General features: G+C 54.5%; 1 protein-coding gene across 1 annotated transcript; it reads right to left on the bottom strand.

The window, feature by feature from the left end:
* Positions 1-49: 49 nt before the first annotated feature.
* VSIG10L2 (V-set and immunoglobulin domain containing 10 like 2) lies at positions 50-8552 on the bottom strand. Its single transcript, XM_030842359.2, is given in 15 exon segments — positions 50-147; positions 716-766; positions 769-835; positions 1514-1683; positions 1686-1777; positions 2213-2454; positions 2456-2499; positions 3864-4116; positions 4805-4930; positions 5716-5729; positions 5991-6011; positions 6014-6136; positions 6139-6264; positions 6524-6884; positions 8442-8552. Coding segments are annotated over 15 exon segments (1899 nt in total).
* Between the last annotated feature and the right edge of the window lie 6838 nt (positions 8553-15390).

Here is a 15390-nt window from a genome sequence, read left to right as displayed (position 1 = left end):
CCGTCCCCACCTTCTCCCCTAAGCGTGTTGGCACCTTCCCCTTGAGGCCTTATGGTTTGGCAGTCACTGTGATGGTGATGTTTACTGGAGCCCCCGGGGATTCTTGTGCAGGATGCGAACCTGGGGTGGTGGGTAGTGGTTCAGTGCCTACAAAGAACAGACACAAGCGAAGGAGAGAGAGATGCCCTGGGGGTGCCCCAGATTGTTCCCAGAGGACAAGAGAGACTGAGCATCACGCATGAAACTCAGGACTGTTTCCTGGCTTTGGGGATAAAATCGAGCTTACCTGTCATTGCCTCGGGGCCACCCCTTGAACCCCGATATTGGTGACTTTGCTCCCTGAGGGTGAAGTGTGAGAGTAAAGTTAGTGGCAATTACACTCTCCCAGCCTTCCTGACCTCCAGAATGACTGGGCTTCCATACTCACCTGGGAACAGGCAACCGCCCAAGGCCGGTAGGAAGAAAAGGAAGAGGTGCGTTTCTTGAGCAACCAGCACAGGTGTTGGGAGAATAACCCTCCCTTCCCTGACACTCAGGAACCCAGAAGGGGGTGGCCCTAGATGCCCGAGGTTGGGGGTTGGAGCCCTGATGGACATCTAGCACTGGGGAGAGGTCACAACTAAGGAAGAGCCTAGATTCCTTGCCCAGGGGAGTCTATATCTTATGGGGCCACCTTACAGGGTCAAGCAACCCTGCCCTTGAGCTTCCCACTCACAGGGGAAGGTGTCCAGGTGCCGGGCAGCATACTGGAACACCAGCAGAGAGTCACCGTTGCCACTACCATTCCTGTGCCTGCCGCATCCAGCACTGCAGGATAGGCGCTGAAGGGGGTGGTCTGCTAGGCGGGGTTGCACGGGATAGGTTTAGAGCCGCTGCTGAACTTGGCAACAGTGGCTTATAGGGTACCAAGTAGGCTGTGCCCTGCTCATCCGGTTCCCCCGCCACCTGAGGTGGGTGATCAAGAGCAAGCCTTGACACAGAGAATCTGGAGACCAGGTCTCTCCCCAGGAAAGAGATGCTCTGCGTGCCTGTATTCTTGAGGTTTTGAGTCCCCAGCCAAGTCCCCTACATCTGGCACGGGAGGCAGCAGGCCAGTTATCTCGGCAGCCTGGGGCTGAAGGAAAGGATGCCTTAACGCAAGGAATTCCCAGCGTGGAGAAAGAGCAGCAGGAAGCCAAGAGCCCACCTCTGTCCCAGGAGGTGAGACTCAGGCGCGGAGTCGGGCCTCCATCCTTATTTAATCACCAGCACCTGCACCTCCCCTTTTCCTATTTCTTCTGATTCAAGCCGACTGTGGCTCCCACCCCTAGGCCTGGGCCTCCAGAACCTCCCCGGGAGGGGACGGAGGGGAGAGATAGCAGTGGGGGTCACCTGAGGGGAGGGTGCAGAAGAGGACAGAGGCTGGGGGTGGAGGGACTCAGGAGGAAGGAAGCGAAGGGACAGAGTCGGGGATGCCCCCGGGTTCGGTTCGGTGGAGCAAACCTGGGTTGCTCCACGGCGCTAGCCTTACGGCACCTGGTGTCTTCACCTCAGAGGGGTATCCAGCTGTGCGGTGATTCAGAGCCAGGACGTGGAAGGCATAGAGGACCCCCGGGTCCAAGCCCCCCGGCCGCCGGCCACTGCTCTCCGGCTCTATGTCACCAGCTGCGGTCTCCCAAGCCCCAGGAAAGAGATGCTCTGCGTGCCCCCGGGGCCTCGGACGGCCCATGGCAGCTGCACCTCGCTCTGGCGTCTCCCGTAGGTCAGGCGGCTGACGGTGAGGTGACGTTGCGGGTAGCTGGATATCCCGGGTCGAGGGTGGGTACACACACAGGCGTGTGCGCTCCTAACAACAACCATGTCCGCGCGCGCATGCGCGCGCATGCTTATTACGGTTTTGTTGAGAAAAGCTGGTGACGTGCAGATCGGGGTTGTAGCGTTGACCACTTCCGTGTAGTTTTAGTCTGTGTTACCCTAGACTTACACACTGGCCTCAATTTCCTCCTCTACAAATGGAGGAACAGGAGATTACTCTGACTGCGTGGCGTCCTTTTTTGCCTGAACTCAGGTGCATCCGATTCACGTTCACGTGGGGCTTGTGCTTTCTGAGGCCCTGTGTCTGAGAAAGGTAACGCCTCCAAGTTTTGCAGCAGGGAATCCCTGTGCCTTTCCACCTAAAGGGCGATGGCTGGAGGTTCCCCATCCCCCTCTCCACACGCACGCCACCCCTCACTCACTCAGCACCTACAGCAGGATGCTCCGACTGCTGTTGCCCAAGGCATTTCGGGCCTTGCACTGGCAGGTGTGGCGTGCTGGGTGCGCATCCCGGACACTCAGGCGCAGCTGGGCACCCTCAGGGTGCAGCATGAACCCCGAAGTGCCTGGCTCCACCTGCCGTTGCTGGGATCCCAGCCAGAGGAGCTGGGCAGGTGGCGTGCCCCCGAGGAGGGCACATCCCAGCCAGGCGTCTCCCCCCCTCCAGCACTGACACCCAGGGCTCAGCCACTGCCAGCTGTGGGGCTTCCACAGGGACAGAGAGGGTAAGGCTAGAAGGTGCCCCCTGTGTCTGGGCTAGTGGAGAGGCTTGGAGGTGAGGTGCTGGCCGGCAGTGGAGGAGATGGTGGGGGACAGAGGAGACGGGGCCTGTGGGTTTGACAGTGAAGCCTGTCATGGCCCGGTCTGCCTCCTCTTACAGGCTCTCATTCTATGCCGAATTCCTGTCACCATCTGCTCCAGGCTTTACTGATAGCAGCTGTGTTCCTCGATGCTCCTCTCCCACCCGACCACAGAGCAGCTCCTACAGGTGGGGCCCCTGCCCTATTCACCTCTGCATTAAGCACCTCCTCCTAGCACATGGCAAAGGGCCTCCTTCCCCCTAAAGGCCCACAACCCCTCCACCAGGGCACAGGACCGGACCCATAGCAGGTGCTCAGTTTTTATGCACTGACTCCTAGAGACCCAGGGTTTCAGGTGTCCGTGAATCTCCTATGATGGAATTTCCAGTCCCGAGACTGAGTAAGAAGGGAAGGAAATATTCTGAGTGGTGGACCTCCCTGAAAACATGCTAGTCACCCAACGTTTGGAAACCAAGATATGAATCATTTTGTGAGAATTGTTCTATGTGACAGCTCTGCTGCTTGCTTTTCTGAAATTTTTACTTCAATATTTAATTCTTTTTTTCTTGAGTTGGCAATAAATAGGACTGCCAGGGCCAGACAAAGACAGAGAAAGAAATCAGACCAAAAACGAATAGAGGGAGTGGGAGAGGCAGAGAGAGACCTCTGGCACCTGAAACGTTAATGCAAGTCAAGAATATAGTCAGGCACATTTCATGCAAATTGATGCAAAGGAGGGTGACAGGATCCCTCATGGTCTAGATGGTGCTGTCCAGTAATGGCTCCCCCCTCCAAACACACATGGGCCTATCTAGCACTTGAAATGTGGCCAGTCCATGTTGAGATGTGCTGTCACTATAAATACACACACCAGATTTTGAAGACAGCACGAAAAAAAAAGAATGTAAAATATCTCATTAATAATTTTATCATTACATGTTGAAATGATAACATATTGGATATATCAAGCTAAATAAAATGTTTCACTGTTTCTTTTTACTTTTTTAAGTGTGGCTACTAGAAATTTTTAAATTATATATATATATATATATATATGGCTCACATTATATTTTTATTGCACAATACAGACCTAGACCAAGCCCCCTGATTGTATGGATCAAAAACTTTGAGTCCCTGGGAGGTGAGGTGACACAGTATCTTGACTTACTTTGCATTCCAGCACAGCTGTCCCCCAGAGCCCCTCATCCCGATTCCAAAGGGCTGCTGCTCCCACCCTGCCCCAGAACCGAGTCTCCAGCCCCCACTCACCTAGCTGGAGCCGGCAGAGGGCGTCGGGGACCCTGAGTGGGTGAGTGCCCAGGCACGTGAACTCTCTGCCAGCCAGGTCGTCCTGGGCCTGGAGGAGGTGGACGGCCAGCGAGGAGCGGCTGCTGGTGCCGAGGTGGGCTGCCATCCATCAGACCAGCTCGGCACAGCAGGGAGCTCCAGGCCCCTCACAGCTCAGCATGATGAACTGGTCTCTGATTGTGGCCATGGTCCAGCAGGTGGGGCCCCAGAGGGGCTGCCCTAGGTAGGGAACACGGCTCGGCATGGCCCTACAGGAGGAGGAATGGCCGGCAGGCCTACCCATCCTTCCCTCCTTCATTTACTGTTTCACTCACTCATTCCTCCATGTACAGAGTCACTCAATCATTTATTCATTCTCCATTTATTGAGGGCCGACCATGTGCCAGGGAAGTCGTGGGAACAGATGCTAAGCAAACAATTGCAGTACAATCTGATGAGTGCTAGAGTATAGGTAGAAAGTCAGACTCTCTGGGGCTTCAGGGAGGAGGACTTTGAAGACAGGATGACATGTAAACTTGGTCTTGGTAGACGGGTAGGAGTTTCCAAGGCAGAGAGAAAGCCAAAGGCATATTTCAAGACCAACATGCAATAATAGAGTGGTAGAAGTAGAGGGTCGGGTCGATGAGCACCTCCCTGGAGGCTGGGAGATGGTAAGGAGGGTGTTGCAGGGCTCTAAGCCCGGACTGAGGACAGGGCACAGTGTGGGTGGAGACCGGGGCTGGAGAGGAGAGAAAAGCTGGGAGGTGGGGACTGAGCAAGTGCTGTCACCTCCTCATTACACGGCAAGTCCTGGAGCTTGTGGTCTGGAGTCCCTCCCCAGATCCCAGGGTCCCACTGGTCTGGCCCCTGCCCACTCCTCTGCCTAGAATGGCAGAGCCCTGCTGTTTCCTGCGTGCACTCACAGGGCGTGATCCGCAGAGGGCAGGCAGAGCCGGGGCTGGGTGCTGGCTGGTGCAGGTGAGGACCCTGCTGCTGGGGAGCTGGGTGGCTGTGTGACTCCAGACGACATTGCCTGCTTCCTTCTCCTCCTACCTCTTTCCCAAGAACTGCTCACCTGTCTCCTCCACAGTCCTCAGTTCACAGTTTGCACAGACCACCATCCTTAGTGGACATCGTTAGACAGAGCCCTAGCTCCCTAAATCCTCTAGACCAGCACTGTTCAATAGGTAGACGTGTGCCACAGATGTGTTAAATTTTCCAAATCTCAAAAAGGAAAAATAACCAAACCCAACCAAGCAAAAAAACACCAATAGTTTTTAACAATTTTAATAATATTTTTGGTTTAACCAAACACATGCAGAATATTATAGTTTCAAGGTACAATAAAAAGTATTGATGAGCCCATATATTAGATTAAGTCTTCAAAATCTAGTGTGCATTTTATACTCAGAGCACATCTCAGTCAGGTTCAGCCACATCCCAGATGATCAAAGTCATGCAAGTGGCTACCCTACTGGACGGTGCAGCTCTAGACTATCACCAACCACTGATTTCATTTTTAAATTAAAAAATTTTTTTGAAAAAATGTTTAGAAGTTAATTAGCTTCATGTGTTCTCCTCTTCACTGAAATAACTATTCTAGTCTTTTGTCCACTTTTGTATGGATTGCTGCTTCTTCCTCACTGGTTGTTTTGGAAATCTTTATGTCTTCTGAAAAGTAATCCTTTGTTTGCTGTGCGTGCTTGCTTTCAACAGAAGCTTCTGATTTCTAACTTCAGCTTCTCAGCCTCAGACTTAGCACCAAATTGTCACCCTCTCTTCCCACTGTGGCCCCCTCCCTGTTTCTTCAGGGTTCAGCCAGTCAAAGGCAGACTTTCTGAGCCACCCCTGAAATTATGGGTCAAATTGTGACTATGAACGTATGCACATTTTCCTGGTAAGAGGGGCCCATGACCTTGAAAAGGTGAAAACCCCTTGTACTAGAGCCGTATTTGGCACCAATGGGTACAATGCCTTGAGCTCCTGCCTACTGGAGCCTCTTGGAGGGCTAGGGTACTCCTAGGGGCCCTGAGGTGTGTCAAGAAGCCAAGCCCAGGTGGGTAGGTGGTTGCAAGCCCTGACCCCTCCCCCAAGACCATTCTGACTCACAGATGATATCCAGGAAGGCTCATCACTGCTCAGCCAGTTGACGGTGTTGTGGGCAGGGCACATATACCAGCCCAGGTGTGTCCGATTGACGGGGTCCAGCTGGATCAGATGCTTCGTGACCCCTACCAGGGCCTCTCCAGGGCCTCCGGTGCCTGATGCTACCAGGCAAAGGTCACGGGCTCTGTGACCTCCCACACTGCACATGTGGCCACCACGGAGGTCCCCTCCACTGGGGACAGGTCGCTCAGCTGCACCTGAGGCTTTGATACGGGCACTGGCCAAGGGAAGGAGAGGCCCTGTGTTTCTTATCACAGACCCGGGTCATGCCCAGCTGTGTCCAGCAGCCCAGAGCTTGCTGGCAGGGTTTGGCCTACCCACCGGGCCCTGAGCATCCCTTCTTCATGATCCCAGGTCTCCCCACTGCCTGGAGGAGGGCCCAGTAGAACCCACGCCCAGCAGAACACAATGGGAAACACATGCAAATAGATGCAAAGCAGCCTGCGATGCAGCTCAAGCCAGCCTGGGTCCCTGGCCAAGCCCCGCAGCCAGCACGGCCAGAGCAAGGGAGGGGCGGGTGGTATGGAGCTGGCCTCCGGCCTCGTGTCGGGCCTGGCACAGGAGGTGGCCGTGGGCCCCCTTCCCAGCTCCCCCAGCACCAGGCTTCTGTTCTGTAGGCTCACTCACGGCCCCCAGAGCCAATGCCCCGGCCTCCGCCTTAGACTCTGCTCTGCTGGTGACAGCCACGAGCTGCGGAATCAGTGGGCCTTGGGGGGCGAAGCTCCAGAAGACCGCTGGGGGGCAGGCCGGGAGCCACAGCCAGCTCCACGGAGCTGCCCTGCACTCCTCGGGTGGAGGGGGCCTCCTCTGGTAGTCCTGGGGTCGCCTGGGGCTGCCCTGGAGACAGAGGCAATGCAGGCTGTCTGGGCAGTTCTGGGGTCCCCTGCTCCCCGTCATCGCCCAGAATCTCTGTTACCGGTCTGCAGGGCGGGCTGCACAGGGTTTGACAAGGCAGCATAAGCCCTTTTGGAGTTGGTGGACAAGAGACGGTTTCTGCGGGAGCCCACGGAGCTTCCTGTCAGGCTGTGCTGTAGAAGTGGGTGGGGTGGGACACTGGAGCAGAGGTTCCCATCAGACCTTTTGGAAAGCTTGATAAAAATGTAGATTCCTGGGCTTCATCCCAGACTACTGAGTCAGAATCCCCTGGGCTGGGGGGGAGGGGTCAGGGCCCAGGAATCTGTATTTTAACAAGCATCCAGGAGTCGATCTGATGATCAGCCAGAAAATGACTCCCGAGACTCAGGAGATGTACGTGGCCGCCGGCCGTTCAGGCCCCAGAGATCGCTGAGTAAGGATCCCAGGGGGATTCCAGACCCACTGCAGCAAAAGGAAGACGACCCCAGCCTGCCGTCAGCACATCGAGCATCCACGCGTCAACTGTTAATTACGGAGCACGTGCTCCAGGCCAGGCACAGGCGCAGTGACAAATGAGCCACTCATCCCCGCCCTCATGGAGCTCCCAGTCTCCCAGGGAGTCAGGCAGTAAACAGTCATCATGGACAAGGCAGGCCAGCAGGCGTTCTTTCCTGCTCGGGGCCCAGCGTGGAACCCCAGGACCTGCCTGAGCACCCTGTTCTTCTGTCCCTTGTGGTCAGCATACTGTGAAGAGCCTCAGCAAACTTAAGAAAATAAGTGCGTCGGGGGACAACCGAGCCACGGGGCTCATTCGCACTAGCTTCCGTGGACTGAGTGCCCCCCTGTGCCGTGCCCTGCACTGGACTCTTCCCCTGCATCACCTACTGATCTTAACTGTAATGACGATGACATCCCTCCAGACTCTGAAACATGAAATCACTTCGTCTAAAGCCACACAGTAGGTGGAGGAGCTGGGATTGGAGCCCTGGTCTAACTCCCAACTTCAGATTCTCCCCGCTGCTGTCCCCACAGCTTCCGCAGAGAGAGAAGCAGAGGAGACCAGCATGGAGTTGGAGGGAAGGGATCAAAGGCAAGATTCCGATGTTCAACTGATCAAGAAGAAAGACATGTAGCGACTTCCCTGGCGGTTCGGCGCTTAAGACTCTGAGCTACCACTGCAGGGAACGCGGGTTCGATCCCTGGTCGGGGACCTAAGATCCCACATGCCCCAGGGCACAGCTAAAAAAAAAAAAAAAAAGAAAGAAAAAAGAAAGACATTTAACCCAGAAACTGGTTCTTTCCAACCTCATGGACCCTGCTTTGGCCCACGCTACCAGCATCTCCCACCTAGACTATTTCAAAGGTCTCCCCACTGTTCCCAGCTCCCTGAAAACTGTCAGCTTTGGAGGGAACTTTCTGAAACCCAGATCTGCCCATGTCACTCCATGCTGACTCCCTGACAGCGGCCCTCAGCATAAGCTCTAATGGCTTCTTAAGGTAAAGCAGAGTGCTCTCTGTGCCCTGGCCCTGCCTACCCACCGGCACAGCGTGGCCTGAGCATGACTCGCCTGAGGCCCCTGGATGCAGCAGGCAGAGGGGTACCCGCTGCAGGAGGCTAAGTGGTCAGCTCAGGGCCCTCTGACCCACCATGGCCCCGTCTCCCTGGGTGGCTGCCCCTTCGAGGTTCCTGCCTGGCTCTTGGGCTCCCTGGAAGCCCAGCCCCGGAAGAATGGGGGGTCTGGCTCAGGTTGCCAACCTTGGCCCTCCCTACACCTCCACCCCTGATCTCCTGTTACCCTCACTGTCCCAATTACGGGTGAATTGCTTACCAGATGATTCACTCCATCCATAATGCAGAGTAGTGCAGGGCAGGACCGGGCTGGGGCAGACCTGGGGGAGGACCCTGTGCTCTCTGAACTTTGATTTTAATGAAATTATGAAATTAAAATGCCGAGCATGGAGGTGAAAAAGGCCCCAACCTCATCAAGTCCAACCACCTGCCCAGTGCAGGACCCCCGTGTGCAGCCCTCCAGACCATGGAGATCAGGAGGTGCAGACACGCCTTTAAATGCCCTTTGACCCCTCTCATGTTTTCCTCAGGTTTCGTGGGGAGAAGCTGGTGGAGTGTTGCCAGGAGCTCTGGACTCAAACATCTCCAGAGTTTGGATTTGGCTGACGACCCCTGAAACTTGAACATTTCTGAGCCTCTCTGAGCTCTAGTTTCTTCACAGATTAATGGGGATAATAGTACCTCCTTTCTTGTAAAGATTATTGTGAATATTAAACAAAAAACTCACACTAGCATTGTGGGGCTTCTTGGGCTCTCATAATGTTCTATTTCTTGTCTTGGGTAGGGGTTACAGTTTACAAGCTGTACATTCTTTTTATAAATATACTATTACATATGCTTGATAAAATTCACACACACACACACACACACACACACACACACACACACACACACACGAATAATGCCCAGCACAGAGTCGGTGCACCAGCTTTCAAGCTCCTAGCTAGATGTGGCCTGCAAAGTCAGGGCCCTGGAGCTGGAATGGAGACCAGCTTTCCTGCTGTCCAGGGCTCTCTGAATCCCAGCACTCTCTCTCTCTCCCTCTTGCTCTCAGCATGTCCTGCTGCCATAGCTGTCTTTGAGTGACAGCCTGAGATGAGATCAGAGTTTTCCATTATCTGATGGAGGGGTTGGGGGGAGGGTGAGATTCCTGGACCCCAGTGAGATGAGCTCTGATGTCTGGTGTCAGGTTCCTCAGGGCTCAGCTGGGACAGGAGCTGTCAGAGCTGATGCCAGGCAGGCTCCTCCTGGGCCCAGAGATGCTCGCCATGTGCTCTCGGCCTCTCACTTGTCCTAGGACAATGGACAGCCAGGTGTCCCACTCTCACTTAGCCCACGGCCAAGTTTCCTCCATGCTCTCCACAGGGTCTTCAGCCCCCATGCCATCCTAACTCAGCTTTGAGCAGAATGGCAGATATCCCTGGGGGTCAGGGTCCTACCTAGTGGGGGTGGCACTACCCTATTTGCCCTACCCTATTGACTATATCCCCCCTCATTCTGATCCCCCCACCCTAACTGGGAAAGCATCAGAACCCTGTTAGACGTTCTTTGGGGAGCAAAGAATGGTTATCTAGCACTGTCGTCCACCTCAGGGTGGGCAGCAGCCCCTGTGTCCAGAGAAAACGTGAGAATTCAGGCAGGGTAAATCAGGAAAACTTTAAAGGAGACTCTGGCTTGTAACGAGGGTTTGTGCTGGCCCTGCAGTTAACCTATTCTGCTTGTGGAATCAGCCTCTCTACCTTTTCTCCCCCAGCCTCTCTACCTTTTCTCCTCCAGCCTCTCTACCTTTTCTCCCCCAGCCTCTCTACCTTTTCTCCCCCAGCCTCTCTACCCTTTCTCTTCTGTTTCTCCCAGGATCACAGAAGACTTGGGAGCTGCTGTTGAACCCACTGTGTCTCATGGGGGACCCTGGAAGGCAGAGTCGGGGAAGGAGTTTACTTGTCCAGATTCTCCAGAGAAAGAGAACCAATAGGATGTGTGTCTGTAGAAAGAGACTTATTGTAAGGAATTGGCTCAGGTGATTATGGGGCCTGGCAAGTCCCAGGGTCTGCAGTCGGCAAGCTGGAGCCCAGGGGAGAGAGCCGAGGGTGTAGGTTCCGGTTCAGAGACTGGCAAGCTTGACACCCATGAACTGCTGCTGTTTCAGTTCGAGTCCAAGGGCGAGAAGAGACGGATGCCTCAGCTCCACGTGCTCAGGCAGGAGCAGTTCCCTCTTATTTGGGGGAAGGTCCACTTTTTGTTCTATCCAGGCCTTCAGCTGATGGGACGAGGCCCACGTGAGTGGGAGGGGGAACATTTTACTGATGCAAATGTTCATCTCATCAAGAGACACCCTCCCAGACACATCCAGAATAACGTTTGACCGAATATCTGAGGCCCCAGCCCACCCCCCAACCCACCATGGCCCAGAGAAGTTGGCACCTACAGTTCACCTGGCTCTGCCAGGCCAGGATCCCGGGCAGAGCTGCAGCCTGTCTGGAAGGGAAGAGGAGGCATGACTGGAATGGCAGAGCTCAGGGCCCCAGAGAGACAAGCTGAGGGGGTCCTTCATTTTTTTAAAAAAATTAATTTATTTATTTATTAAATATTTATTTATTTTTGGCTGTGTTGGGTCTTCATTGCTGCACGCGGGCTTTCTCTAGTTGCGGCGAGCGGAGGCTACTCTTCGTTCTGGTGCGCGGGCTTCTCATTGCGGTGGCTTCTCCTGTTGTGGAGCACGGGCTCTGGGCACACGGGCTCAGTAGTTGTGGCTCGCAGGCTCTAGAGCACAGGCTCAGTAGTTGTGGTGCACGGGCTTAGTTGCTCCGCGGTATGTGGAATCCTCCCGGACCAGGGATCGAACCTGTGCCCCCTGTATTGGCAGGAGGATTATTAACCACTGTGCCACCAGGGATGTCCCGGTCCTTCACTGTTGAGAGACAAAAGAGTACAGTGATCAGAACACAGCGTTGCCTCTTCATCACCGTGTGATCTTGCATCAGTGAAGAGCAAGGCACTGTGCTGTATACGGTTGGTGCCTCCCTTTCTCCCCTCCTTTCTTTTCCAAGGAGCGTTAGCTAAGCCAGCATAACCTGCTACCATTCTTTGCCCTGGGTGTGCTCCGTGCCGAGTCCCTGGAGCAGATAGAGCTGCAGGCTCTCAGGTTTTGGTCCCAGCTTCTCATCTGCCACTCCTGCTCAGACCCTATGAGCTCCACCCTCACGGTGGGACCTCCATCCACAGCCCACCTGGTTCCAAGGGCTCCCATCAGCACCCACATTCATTGCCTCCGGAGATTCCGGAGGGAGGGAGAGGAGATAGTGTGAGTCAGGAGCAATGAGGGGTCAGCCTGCAGGGGTCTCTCAACTAAACTTAGAAAAGAGGAGGCATGAGGACGTGCTTGAGGACCCAGACTCTTGATTAGTTTGAGCTGAAGTTTTAGAGAACCAGGCGGAAGGCTCCGAGTGGGTCAGTGGGACCTCCCTCGCAGCACAGGAGTCCCCACTGCAGCCTTCGGGACACGTGCCCTTCAGCCTCTGCCCTTGACCAACGTTAAGTGGGCAGTGTACTACAGCACGACCTTGGGCAAGCAACGCGCCTGCTCTGAGCCTCATCGTCCTCACCTTTAAAACGAGCATAATAATAACGACCTCTTCAGGGTATTGGAGAGAGAGGATGCAGCCACACACATCCGGCACCTCGTAAGCCCACGGTCCACAGTGCACGTTCAGTCAATGCTCGTTCTCGCCCTCTTTGTGTTTAGGTTGAACTGGAATCTGCTTTTCTGACACATCTATCCTAGGGGTTGAGTTCCTCCCATGAAACTTTGCAAAACGATTCAAATCCCTCTTCCAAATGAAAGTCATCAAATATTTGAAACAGCATGTCCAGCCCTCCTCTCCTCCACCTGGATGGTAATCTGAGCTCCCAACCATCGCCAGGCGTGTGATGGGTGTGCTATGTGTTTTCCACCCTCCAGGAGACAGCACTGCTGTCCACATTTCGCGAATGCACTCAAATTCTCTCCTCTCTTTCCCCCGACGGCTTCATTCCCCACGCCCCACTTGGCTCCCCACCTTTGGGCCTCTTCCATTCTGTCCCCACCCACCTGAAGCTATGTCACCTCTGAGCTGACCAGGGGTCCGTGGAACCGCTAAGTTCCTTCTCTCTGACAAGAAGACTCAAAATCTTTCTCGGTTACGTACTGTTAGGGTTTTATTTATCAGTCCAGTAAACATTTGTTTCCTGGCCACCATGTACCAGGGCATGTTGACTCCACTGCTTTGCTGGGCCTTCACCCAGGCCCATGAGCAACGCTGGACAGAACTCAGCACTCTGAGAGGACGCAGCCTCTCCGTGGGGCTCCCCGATCCTTGGACGAGGGAGAGCTGCGGTGCAGCAACTGTCCAGGTTTCCGGCCACTGCCTCACTTTCCAGGAACCTCCGCAGCGCTATGGGCAGCATCGCGCCAGACTGTGACCCTTGTTAAACGCGGGGCCAGGGGATTCTCATTCCTGGCCTCTTCCTTTCTTGCACTCACATCTCTGCTTCTCTGAGCCAACCTGCAGGCCTGATTCTGAACCCCCAGGCCTTGGGAAGAGCAGAATGTGGAAGGATGGGGACAGCTGGGCTGGAGCAGAGGAAGAAGATGATCCTGGAAATAAATGGCTTTTCCATGTGTGTCCACGTGGGCCTTGTTGGAGGCCAACCATAGGCTCCCCCTGGGGACCCCAGCGGGAGACGAGCTGAGGGCTGGAGAGGAAATGGGCCAGAGGCTCCACAGTCCACATGGCTCCCGCTGCGTTCACGGCTGAGAGGAGGGGGATGGGGGCAGGAGGGACAGAGGGTCCGGCAGGGGTCACGGCTTAGTCACTTTGTACACTGCTCCTTGGAGACCGGAGAGGAAATGAATGGGGCCCTAGATGGAGGGGTGAAGAGAGGGAGAACAACAGAGCAGGGGAAGAAGGAAGGGGAGGCGGGAGAGGTAGAGCCCCCTCGGGGCCTGGTGTCTGTGCCAGCTCTGCCTGGTAACGAGCCCTCCTTCCATCTGCTCGACCACTCTCGGTGCCCTTCCACAAACAGCCCTTCCTGGGCCGCTGTGGGCAGGACACCCCGTTTCTCTGGGCCTCCGTTTCCTGATGGATGAACAATGTGGTCGTAATGCCCACCAGCCGCTTCTCTGAGTTGCCGTAAGAGCTGGCTGCGTGGTGAAGCAGGAGAGGTCTGCAAAAAGCATAGAAACCACTGTACAGAAGTAGGGGGTGAAACGAGAGCAGATCTTGGAATCAGATCAGCGTTCGGATCCTGGCTCCATCATCCACTAGCTGGGTGACAGCAAACAAGTGACTTACTCCCAGTCTCAGTTTTTCCCCTATAAAAGGAGGCTGCTATTAGAAAATTGTTGTTAATTTTGTTATGTGTGATAATAGTTTTGTGTTTATGTAAGACAATGTTTCTATTTGTTTTTTTAATGAATACTAAGATATTCAAGGATGGGATGTCATGGTATCTTTACTTTAAAACACCTCCGTGAAAATAAAATCAATGAAGCAGCTGTAGCCAGGTCTTTAGTTCCATATTGGTTCAGGGATTTTTACGGGGCAGATGCAAAACCTGCTTGACACCAAAGTTAGCATTTCCCTATTTTTGTAAAAGCCTAAACTCGTTGAAAAGTGGTGTCAGGTGTTCTCAGTGGAAGTGGTGGGCAGGAGAAAGGAAAGAGCATTTGGAGGCACTTAAAGTGGAGAGGAGGAGATTTCCCTGACCTGGGGACAGGTCAGAGGTTCCTGGGTCCCTGGGACAGGATGAATCTGAAGTCCAGGCCCGTGACCCAGGGCGGCAGAGAAGTGTAGAGCCCCCTGGAGGCTCGGGCAACAAGGTCGGCAGCAACCATAAGGGACCCGAGGTTCGAAGCTTCTCCGTTTTAACTGATAAACCTCCAAGATTCTGGTGGGACCCTGGGAGGGGCAGGGCTCCAGTATGGGATCCACTTTATTTGATTTTAATGAAATAAAGGAACAGATACTCTTGCACACACATGTTTGTGGAGTGAGACTCACACCCACCTCCCTGCTATTATTATCATTAGCGTTGCTGTTATGTCTATTATGAAATAGCCTGGAGCCTGCGCCGTGACACCAGGTTGGAGTGCGTGTTGAATGCTGTTCCACTAGAAGAAAGCTTGGGCAAGGCTGAGGTTCCTCCCCTGTAGATGTTCCAGGCCCTTCCCTGCTCCAGCTGGCGATGGGGCTTCTATCATGTCTGGAGTGACAGTGTTAGGACAGCTTTCTCTGATTGAGGGCCTGGTTGGAGAATTCAGCCTTGGCTGGACCCAGTGGGTGTCTGTCTGAACAGGGCTGAGGGGGAGCCAGGCCAGGCACTGAGGTCTGTGGAGGAAGCCAGGGCTCAAGGAAAACTCTTGCCTCTAACTCCATCTTCAGGCCTGGTCTGCTCCCTCCTCCCCGCTTCCCAGTCCCCCGCTCCCCAGCCTGGCTTGATTCTCCAAGTTCCCTGGCTGGGGAGCTGGAAGGAGGAGGGAGTTTCCAGCATGTCTCCGTAGAGCTCCAGGGGGAGGCTTGGCGACTGGAAATTGTCAGCCATCTCCTTGGCAACCGGCAGCCAAATAATTCTGGGAATGGAGGAGGCAGGGGAGCTCTCCGCAGGCTGGCCAAGAGAAGCAGGCCCTCGGCCCCCAGAAAACTTCAATTCTTTCTGACCTGTGTCAGTCAGGGTCCAGACAGGAGACAGAGGCCCATCAGTCAGTTGAGAAGAGAACTTACTATAAAGAATTGGTAACTGGATATAAAGTTGCTAATTAAGTAGCACAAGAGGGCTTCCCTGGTGGTGCAGTGGTTGAGAGTCCACCTGCCGATGCAGGGGACACGGGTTCTTGCCCCGGTGCGGGAAGATCCCACATGCCGCGGAGCGGCTGGGCCCGTG

The sequence above is a fragment of the Globicephala melas genome, chromosome 8 (genome assembly GCF_963455315.2).
Source record: "Globicephala melas chromosome 8, mGloMel1.2, whole genome shotgun sequence".
NCBI lineage: Eukaryota > Metazoa > Chordata > Mammalia > Artiodactyla > Delphinidae > Globicephala > Globicephala melas.
Note: the sequence above shows the minus strand (reverse complement) of the source record. Positions and strands in the feature narration are given on the sequence as shown.